The 10,938-nt window shown below is 48.5% G+C and overlaps 1 protein-coding gene across 4 annotated transcripts in view; it reads right to left on the bottom strand.

Annotated features, from left to right (window-relative positions):
• Positions 1 to 2,845: 2,845 nt before the first annotated feature.
• Positions 2,846 to 10,938, bottom strand: part of GRAMD1B (GRAM domain containing 1B) — a 186,336-nt gene continuing 178,243 nt past the window's right edge. For all 4 annotated transcript variants that reach the window (XM_040258245.1, XM_040258247.1, XM_040258246.1 and 1 more), the window contains one exon: positions 2,846 to 8,019. In XM_040258245.1, coding sequence (XP_040114179.1) covers positions 7,930 to 8,019 — 90 coding nt within the window. In that variant the 3' untranslated portion in view covers positions 2,846 to 7,929. The remainder of the gene's footprint in view (positions 8,020 to 10,938) is intronic.

The following is a 10,938-nucleotide window of genomic DNA, read 5'->3' as shown; positions in this document are numbered from 1 at the left end:
ACGTGTTTTCACAGGCTATCTCATTTTGCTTTTCCCCTTTTTGTTGGTTTGTACCCCATTATTTCTTCTGAGTTGCAATTAAACTCCTTCCTGGGAGACTTGATCATGACTATATATCCACAAGATACTGTGATCACCAGCCTACTTCAAATCCTCACCCACTTCCTGTTTTACCACATATCCCTACAAAGGACTCAGATAAATGTGCACTGCTCTGGAAGTTTTACCTGGCATGCTATTCTTATTAAAGGGCTTAGAAATGTTCTCAAGGGCTATCATCACTCTAGGAACCCCATCTGTTGTATTGGTGCTGGATATTTCCCATGACTAATCCTTAATACAGTTCACTCATGGCCAGTTAGGCTTGGTGTGGTTTTCCCTTTACTTAACAGCCAGTGAACTTCACCGCTCAACTCAGTTGGCCCTGTAAGCACCTTGCCCTACCGACTCTTACCAACAGCTCAGCCTTGCCTCTCAGCCCCAGCTCCTGTGTGGAAAGAACCTTGAAGGTCTGTTCCCATATCAGCCTTTATTTTCAGTCCATTTAAAAGCATTATCCTTCAGTGTCACCATGTCTCCAAACACCCAGCTTTCTGATTCTCTGAGTTTCTGGTTTCTCCTTAGAGGCCAAACTAGAAATGTTAGTTGGAATTTTTCAAAGCAGGAATAGGCTGGAAATATGTTATCAAGCTAAGAATGGTTAACAGAAGAGATAGCTCCTTTTCTTCCCCCCAAATTACTACATCAAAAAGGAAAATACACCCATCTCAGAATGTGACAAAAATCAGAGAGGAAAGATCATATATCTTGGCAGAAAGAAGCAAGGAGCTAGGTACGTTTCAGAATATATCTTGGTTCCCCTTCCTTTGGGGACCTTGGGCTTCCCTGGTAGCTCAGATGAAGAATCTGCCCAGGGTAGCTCAGATGGTGAAGAAGCTGCCTGCGATGCAGGAGACCACAGTTCAATCCCTGGGTTGGGAAGATCCCCTGGAGAACAGAATGGGAACCCACTCCAGTATTCTTGCCTAGAGAATTCCATTGACAGACCATGGGGTCGCAGAGTCAGACATGACTGAGCGACTAACACATCCCTTCCCAAGTTAAGTGGAAAGGAAAAAATAAAAAAGCACCGCCTTCGCCCCTCCTTTTGTAAATGAAAAACCCCTAACCCTGTGAATCCTCCTAGTTACTGCAAACGTATCCAGATGGTATAGTATCTGGGGCATCATTATGCCCATCGTCCATTCATTCTGCATTTCAGCACCCACTCTGCATCGAGTACCAAGAGAGCCCCTGAGTGTGCCCTGTGCTCTTAGTTTTTTTTTTAAATCATCACTCAGGCCTTTCCCAATGTCTAAAACTCCACCGTGGTAGATGATTCATGTCTAGCTGCCCCTCCTTTTCCTTGAGTCTGCGGTAGGACCCAGTAGATGAGCACTTGAAGCAAGTCTGAATTGTAGAGCAGACTTAACCCCTATCATAGCCCAGCTAAGCCTCAAAGCTGGTCCTCTTCTTTTCTTCCCTGTTTGCAAAAGATGCGGCTGACGGGCAGTGTGTGTGACAGGGAGGGAGGCGCTGAAGGATGAGTGCTTGTAGGTTTGTGGAGCAGCATCAAACACCATCAGCAAACTAGTGCAGCCGTGGACCTGATGGAACTTGTTACCACGTTATCAGCTTTGCGTGGCTTTTTCTTCATTTTCCATAGCCAATCTTTCCCCGAACTCTAGAAATGTTCTTCCTGACCACTCAAGATTTCAACAACCTAATGCCTGTTGGTGGTGTTTTTCAGTAAACTCCTTGTTCATGTCAATAAAGTGTCTCTAAACATGGCTTGCTTTGGTTTTGCTTCACTGTGTCTGCTACACACATTCCAGCTTCTACCTGCTCTCCCAGCCTGCATCAATTCTTGAACTCAAAATCACTGGATACAAGCCCAGAGAATGCAAACTACATTTAATAGTCTAGAATCAAACGCATCATCTCCCCATTTCCCTTCCTTCCTTATCTGCCCAAATACACAGGAATCCAAGAGTCTGTTCTCACCTGAATGATATCACACAAGTTTCCTGCCAGGTGGTGGAGGGGTTCCCAGAAAGGAAGACCTAGTAAACGAGGGCCCCCCTTACCAGGTTATCTAACATAAAGAAAGAAAGTAAAGCTGTCCGCCAATGTCTATCTTCCTAGAAGGGCCAAGGCCCCCAAAAGGAGAAGTTACACAAGAAATTAGCATTGGTATTCAGTCTATCATATGCTTCTGTAATAACAATAGTACTGATTAATAATGAAATCAATATAAAATTATCTTAGTATAGTACTAGCCACTATACCAAGAAGCACACATACATATACACCAATGTATCTTATATTCTCTCAAAATAAACTTAGGCTTGGAATAACGGTTGGGGCCCAAGAACAAGCCTGATAAATAGTGATGCTTCAATCTGGACTCAGAGCTGATTCCCAGACTTCTTCTCCATTCCACTTCATGAGGCTGCCGCCCTCCTCTTGGAAGGAGGTCTTAGATGCTGAGTGGCTGGCAGTGCACCTGTGTCTGAGTGAAGTGGTCCCCAACCTTTTTGGCACCAGGGATCAGTTTCATTGAAGATGATTTTTCCATGGACCGGGTGGGGATGGTTTCAGGATGACTCAAGTGCATTACATTTATTGTGCATTTTATATCTACTATTTTTACATCAGCTCCACCTCAGATCATCAAGCGTTAGATCCCAGAGGCTGGGAGCCCCTGTCTGAGCTTATCTGCAAACAGATGCCGTCCAGGGTTTTGGTGACACCTGGGACAACAAGCACCGATGAATCAAGCAATGAACACACACACCATTAACGATTCGTAGTTCAGTATTTTTTTCTTTTAATTCATACTGTACTTCCATGGCTCTAGCTACTTTACATTAAGATTGGACCGGGAAGCCTTGAATGTTTCTAGGTACTAGCAGTAAGTTTTCAGACCTTGCGCACAGCGCCAGGCAAAGTAAGTTACAGATCCAAATGCAGATGGCCAGAGAATTCGACTGCAATCAACCTGCATTCCTTCCCTTGTATGGCCCAGTGCAGGTGTTGGGGGCTGCTCCCTCTGCCTCACCCCACTCCACCCCAGGTCAGGATTATCCAGGGGCCGCGGTGGCCTCTGACCCATCCCTCCCCACCTTGGAGTCCAGGTTGAGTCAGGGGGAAAGCACCATGGGTTTGGGAAGATGATCTCATCCATGCAGAGAGTGGTCTGGCCCTAGAGTGCAGGACAGAGAAATGTGGAGCCACACACTGTTGGCAATGACGGCTGCTTTTATTCAGCAATCTCGGCTTGCGGCACCGCAGCCTAGGGCCTACTCCCCAGGCGGAGTCAGCTGTTCCCGCCTGGAGCAGATGCCCCCGTTTTGCTTCTGCAGTGTCTCCTCATGTTGCGAGAAGTAGGCAGGGCCGAGGGGCAGAAGTGACAACGTCCTTTACGCCTTCACACGTCGGGTACATCGTCCGGCACCAAACTCCGTGCAGGCAAGGTGCTTCTCGCCAGCAGCCAAGGCTCCAATCTGGGCTCCCAGGCCTGCTGAGGGCCTCGAGTCACAACAGAAAACAATGCCCAAGACCCCTGAGCTTCACACAGAACATTGGAACCGGGAGCTGGCTGGGCCCGTCACAGCCATGGCTGGAGCAGGAGTGAGGTAACGAGGTGGGCAGAGAGGTGCGGGGGAGCTCTCTACACCATGTGCAAGTTCCTGCTCCACATCAGGAACGCAGGGGCGTGAAATGACGGCCTTTCAGAAAAATGTTCCTCCCGGACCCAAAACTGCATCTTCTGGAAGAAAACTAGAGGTGGAGGGGAGCGGGGCCAGCCCTGCTGGAAGTTGGGGGATGAGGGCAGAGGATGCAAGGGGTGGATGGGGTGATTGTCCCACTGCCTAGAGACGAAGGATGGAGGAGGAGAGGGTCAGGAAGAAAGGTTCTCAAGCTTCCTAGTGGAGTGGGCGGGTGCAGTCAGGGGATGCCCTGCCACCTGGGGGGAGAGAGGAGAGTGCTAGTTCTCCTGGGGGCCCTGGGAGGATGCGCTGGCCTTGGCCGCTCTGCAGAGCTAAAGATGAAGCATAGAGGGCACAGGAAAGATCCTGCTGAGACCACACAGTCCAGAAAGATCCTTCCCCTAATCCCGCCTCTAAGATTTCACCCTAGAGATGCTGCCTGCAAGCTTATGGACACGGTCAAGCTTGTGTCACGGACAAGGCAATGAAGAGAATCCACTTCTCCCAAAGCATTCCTCTAGGTCTCTTGGTCCTCTGCCTTCTGGTAATCCCAGGTTCTTAGTGTCAGTGTTCTAAGGCAACCCAAGGATTTTAGCCAAAGCTCCATACTTAATCCAAGCCCCAGTGAGGTTAGAGACAAAAGAGAGGTGGTCGAATCAGGAATGACTTCTCCCCACCTTTTGTTCTAGCAAAGAGAAAGAAGGATGGACAAATGAAAGGCTTCATGGCCCAGGGATGGAAGACAAGGTTAGTCCAAGATGGTGTCCTTCTTCCTACCCTCCTCCTCTTCCCAGCTTAGAAAAGTTCCAAGGAAGGAACTCTCCGAAACTAAGACTAGGCCAACAGAGGAAGAAACACCCTCTCAGGTTAACACTGAACAACACAGCAAGCTCGATCTCTCTCTCTCATCTCCCTCTCCCACCCATTCATTGGACCTCCCTAGTCCTCTTAGCCCTTAGAATAAAGTTTTACTACCCTGGATTTCCCGGGAACCCAGACACTACCCTACGACTCACCCAAACACAAGAGAAGCTCTTGTCCAGAAGGCCTGTCTTCTCTTGCCAGGGCGCCTTCCAAGTTTGAGAAAGCCCAGCCTGGCTAGGCTCTGACCCAGCCTCTGACCCAGCCTCCAAGACCATGTGAAAGCTAGAGCTGACCTTAGGAGAGTCTAGGTCAGGCCTTGAAGCTTAGAAGGCGGGTGTGTATGTGTGTGTGACTTGTCCAACAGCGGGGCCAGGACTCAGGCCCAGGTCTCCTGATCCTCTCAGACCAGTGCCGTTACTGAGAGCTCCAAGCTGCTGATCCTACTGTTCTGCAAAGTTACCCCTTTGTCCCAGGATGGGGATAGGGCAGCAGAGAGTCACAGACACGGCTGGCCTCGCCAACACCAGCCTCGTCAATTCCCCCCCAGTCAGTGGGAGTGGACTGCAAACCTTACCACTGTTCTCACCTGTCTAGAAACTGCAAAATCTTTTGCAGAAAGTGCAAACACTCACATGTCTCACTACATGATGCAGAAAGACTCCTGTATGACTGAGTTCTTATGTGGGAAAGGGAAAAAAAAAGCCCTGGCGGGGAGAAATAACATAAGAAATGGCAGTTTTAACACTCCCTTACAAGCCAGGCTGCCAGCCACGAGTTACCATGTCATTTACATGTTTTACTCCCAGACAGATCCGCAAGGGTGAGGTCCCTTCTCTTTGACAGGTTACTGAGTAAAAGGGAACAGCTTTTGTCTGGGAGTGAACAGAGGTGTTGGTTTTCTCCTGGTTTGAGAAAATACCTATAAATGATCCAAGATTCTTAGAAATGAGGCAAGCCAAGAGACGCTTCCCATGTGTACACTGTCTCCTGCCCAAACCCCCAGAAATCCAGAGGGTTCCTTGCAGAGTTCCCTGTCACTGCTTCTGCCTGAGAGGGGCCTGTGAGCTGAAGCCAAAGTAAAACAATCCCGCAGAGTCAGGCCTACCTCCACCACTTTATTGCCAGCAAATAGCCCTTTTCAAGTCACCCTGAAGGTCCCAATACACTACTTTTAATAACTGAATAATTAAATAAATAAATATGCATGGAATAAATTAGAGAATTTACCATTTGTCCTTTCAAAAGTTTCTGAGAATACTTTTGACTTCTAGCTACTCCAACAAGAAAGTTCTTAGCAGCCTGCACTCCTCCTTCTCCTTTGGCTTGGGTCCCATAAGCTCTGAAGCTCATCTGGGTCTCCCATTCAAAGTCCTGGTCAGGGCTGATCTCGACCGCCTGGCCTGTGGGCACATGTACCCTTCACAAGGATTCCATGCAACTCCATTTCCTCGTATCTCCTTTTCTAAATGAGGGCTATCAGTTCCAGATGACCCTCATGGAACCTTCTCATCCTACCTGGCTACGGCATCTGTCTGTCTTCTCTTCCTACCCTTAGGGCAATAACAAGAACCTCTTTTTCAGACAGAATGAAAAGTTAAAAACTTTTTTTAATTGCCAAAGTGGGATGCTCAGGCCAGTCCAAGGGAATATAATATAGCTCTTCTTTTTGGCTAGGTGAGTGCTCAACTCTCCCTTCCCTCTGCCTGTTCCATGAAGAGGTCTGCTAGAAAAAGAAATCTGGAAGAGCTCTTGCCAAATTGGTATAATCCTTTCCTGATAAGAATCTCTATAAGCCCTGCCTGGGGCTGGCAGGATTCCTTGGGTCATCACAGGAAGAAACAACAGTTGGTATAAAGGATGCTAAGCACGTGCAGCAGGGCCTCATGAGGTCAGAAGAATCATGGGTTCTGTAAGCCAGCCCCCAAAGGCCCTCGATGACTCACTTTCCTAACCCATGGCCTTCTTCCTATTCCTTAGTGATCTCATACCTCTCTGGGGCCAGAGGTCAGTGAAGGCTTTGCTCCTCCTGCTAGAACTTCCATTCCTAACTCAGAGAAACAGGGTCTGGAACAGCCCCCAGTGGGGCAGACTTGTTTGGCTTTTTCCTGCCCAAACCCATGCACCGGGACCAAATTCATTCCCTCCAAGGCTTAGGTCTTCTTTCATGGGCAAAGTATCTCAGATAGTCATCTCCCTTGACTAAGCTGGCTCCTCACCGAGAGGAAATGATGCTGGCAGCCAGGAAGTGCGTGGATGTTGGTGCTCACTACTCAGAGGAGCTCTGTGGTGAGACCCTCCATTCCATCCACGGCTAATACATTCATCTCCTCAAACCCTGGAGGTCCTAGAACACCCTGATTCACCCTAGAAATCAAATGACAGCTCAAAGGGAAGGGGTTAGAGCCACAGACCTGACTTGCTTACAATCACTAAAAGAGAAGTTTAACAAGATCAAAAACATTCCACCCTGACTAATAAACAATGTGCTCTTAGGGCACAGAGGAAAAATAGGGCTTTAGGCACTAAAAAGTGACACTTCACCCAGATCCAGCCTGGGAAAAGACCAGAGAGAAGGGGGTGGGGTGGGAAAGGAAGAGACCCCCACCCTTACTGGGTCCACACCCCACGCAGGTTAGAGGAAGGTGCAGGGGTAATGGGGGAGGGTGCCCTTCATCAGAACACCAGCCCTTGGGAGCCTGCAGCCACGAAGCCCAAACCCTTCAGAGACGCCTGCCCAGCCAGCCTGCGGGACCCCTTCACCGGACTCGTGGTGTGCGGTCCACGCACACGGGGCGGCCTTGTACAGTGGAGCTTAGATTGGGCTCCTGCCCTGGACGCTTCCTCTTTCCCAAGAGAACATCTTGGGGGAAGCATAGGGTAGGGAAGAAAAGATTCTCTTCTGTTTTGGAAACAAACCAAAAGGGGATTCGGGAATGAAGCACCTTAAGCAATGCCCGCCTTGAGACCTCTTCTCGCGACCCCAGGGTCTTCACAGGCATAACTTTGGCTCGACATCTCCCTTCTCAGAGCCGAGAGTGGTCAGCAAGGAACAGGGTGGGGACGACAGGATGGGGAGCAGAAGGTTCGGGGGAGGTCGGTGCTGAGAGGCGGTCCCTGCCCTCCTCGGTGCTCTGCCGGCCAGTGCAGGGGTGGCCCTGCTCCTTCTCCCTGGTACATAGGCATTAGCTCTTTTTAAAATCTGTATATAATATATATATTTATATCTGTATATATATATATTTATATATATATTTATATGGTCTCTGTACATGTATTGCACAGGCCTCCTGCAGACTCCCCAGCTCCTGCCTTGTCAGTGGTACCGGTTCCTCTGCTCTTCGCTTTCTGACGTGTAGTCCCGGGACCTGATGCCATTCTGAAGATTGATGAGTGAGTCCTTCATCTGTAAGACAAGGAAGCGCACCCCAGCCCAGGTTTGTGCCCTCAAATGGGCTTCTCCAGCCAGCAGCACCCACCGTGCCTGAGTATGGGAGGTCCCCTGCCACGCCAGGGAGCTGAAGGGGGCAGGCTCCTAAAACAGGGTGGTTCTCCAGGGACACAGTCTCAGGGCAAAGGAGGACAGCTGATCTATTAAATAGCACTGGGCACCCCCAGGGTAAGGGTCGCTGTGTCACTGAGTTTCATCCCCCAACCTGTTTTTGCTCTAAATTAAGAATTCTCTCAAAGTTTCCACTGCTATCGGGACCTGCATACAAGGCCACTGGCTCGGCTGGCTTGGTCTTCTCCTCACTCATCTTGGCTTTCCGCTGATCCCGAGTCTACTGCCCTCCTACCCTGGAACAGTTGCCACACTGTTCCTCCTCCCCAGCTCAAACACTTCTCTCTTACCCATCAATCTTATGCATCTACTATTTTTTTTTATAAAGTTTTTTTTTTTTTTTTTTTAATGGACCACTTTTAAAGTCCTTATTGAATTTGTTACAATATTGCTTCTGGGGACTTCCCTGGTTGTCCAGTGGCTAAGATTCCGCACTCCCCAGGCAGGGAGCCCAGGTTCGATCCCTGGTCAGGGAACTTGATCCCGCATGCCCCAACTAAGACCCAGCACAGCCAAATAATTAAATAAAAGTAAATATAAATATATATATATATTGCTTCTGTTTTGTTTCTTGGTTTCTGTGCCATGAGGCATGCAGGATCTTACCTCCCTGACCAGGGATCGAACCCTGTACCCCCTGCGCTGAAAGGAAAAATCTTAACCACTGGACCACCAGTGAGGTCCTTCACCCATCTACTGTGAAGGCCCAGAACACACACAAACCCTCTGCGGCTCACAGCCATCTCTCTCTGTCCTGGCCTTTCGTGCCCTGCTCCCTAGGGTTCTGCACTGCAGTCATCTTTAATGCCTTTGTTTCAGGCATGTTGAGATTGAACTGTCCTATCCTTCCTTTATTCACCATGAGTGCCACACAGGGAGCTGGGAAGGCTCCTGGCTGTACCCATATCACTGAATTAATGGAATCCTAACTGAATTTCTTAACCTCCTGTAAGAAACACACGCATCCCACATCACAGGATGGAGTCTACATGGGGCAATTCCAGCGAGAGAACCCTAAAATGAGGTCTACCACAACACAACATGTTTCAACCCTGGATCTGGATAAGCTGCTTTGTTACAGCCCAGGACAGAGAACATTTCATGGGTAAATAGTTAAGGATTTTGAGAACCTCTGATTTCTCTGCTTAATCCACCACTTTCTTCTCTTTAGTTCTGCTGGATCCTCTGCTCAGTAGGGATGAGGGGCTCCTTAATGTTCTTTTAAAGGGAATGGAATGATGGGAATCCCCAGGTGGTCCAGTGGTTAGGATTTGGTTCTTTTACTGCCAGGACCCAAGTTCAATCCCTGGCTGGGGAACTAAGATCCTGCAAGCCACAAAGAGTGGCTAAAAAAAAGGGGAAAAAAAGAGAGGAACAGAACAAACCACTGATTTTTTTTTAAAGATTTTTTTGATGTGGGCCATTTTTAAAGTCTTTATTGAGTTGCTTCTGTTCTATGTTTTGGATTTTTGGTCGCAAGGCATGTGTGATCTTTGTTCCTTGATCAGGAATGGAACCCATAGCCTCTGCATTTGAAGGTGAAGTCTTAACCACTGAACCGTCAGAGAAGTTCCAAAAACACCAATCTTAATGCTTGTAGAGTCAAGTCTGCACACATACTAAGTCGCTCGTGTCCGACTCTGCGAGCCCGTGGATGGTAGCCCTCCAGTCTCCTCTGTCCACAGGATTCTCCAGGCAAGAATACTGGAGTGGGTTGCCATTTCCTCCTCCAGGGAATCTTCCTGACCCAGGGATTGAACCTGCATCTCTTAAGTCTCCTTCACTGGAAGGCAGGTTCTTTACCATTAGCACCACCAGGGAAGCCCATAGAGTCGAGTCTACCAGGCTACAGATCTGATGGCCCCAAGCTCCTCCTGAAGGAGTCCTGCCTGAACAGGATTCCATGGCTGGAAGAGGATCAGGTCATCCAGTAACTGCCCCTGCCCCTTTAATCCCTAAGTCCCTCACCCCACGCATCATCTCGTCACCCTGGGAGCACTTTCAGAGATGGAATCACAGTCCTTCGAAGCAGCCCGTTCCGTTTCTGGACTGCTCTAACCATAAGGAGTCTGCTTCTAGTTGATGACTCAAAAATTTGATGCCCTGTAACTTCTGGCCCTCGTTCAGTCCCCTGGAGGTTCACAAGCAGTCTAACTCTTCTAGCTGTTAGAGCCCAACCTCTGAGACTGTCCTCTTCTGCTCACCCACCCAGTCTTCCCTATTCCTAAGCACATCTTTAATTCTATCAGTCTTCTTGATGCACCAGAGTTCCAGACTCCTTGCTATGCTGTCTACCCTCTTTTGATTAAAAAAAAAAAAAAAAGCCCTCCTTAAATGTGGCTCCAGTGCTCTAACACGTGATACTTTAAACCCACTGGGGCTTCCCAGGTGACACAGTGGTGAAGAATCTGCCTGCCAATGCAGAAGACTCGGGTTCAGTCCCTGGATTGGGAAGATCCTCTGGAGAATGAAGTGGCATGGGTTCTTGTGGAACCCAGTATACTTGCCTGGAAGAGTCCATGGACAGAGGAGCCTGGTGGGCTACAGTCCATGGGATCACAAAGAGTCAGACACAACTGAGCACAGGCTAAACCCATTAAACTGGATCCTGGTAGTTGAATTAAAATTCTCTCTCCTTAATTGAGAACTAAGAGACCAAACCATGAAGGAGAAAGAAAATTTAATATTAATGACTGCCTATGTGCCATCAGAGCAAATGTGACAGCAATTTCACGAAGCAACGATTACAATTTCCATCTTATA

The sequence above is a fragment of the Oryx dammah genome, unplaced genomic scaffold (genome assembly GCF_014754425.2).
Source record: "Oryx dammah isolate SB20612 unplaced genomic scaffold, SCBI_Odam_1.1 HiC_scaffold_17, whole genome shotgun sequence".
Lineage (NCBI taxonomy): Eukaryota > Metazoa > Chordata > Mammalia > Artiodactyla > Bovidae > Oryx > Oryx dammah.
This window is presented reverse-complemented; position numbering and strand designations above follow the sequence as displayed.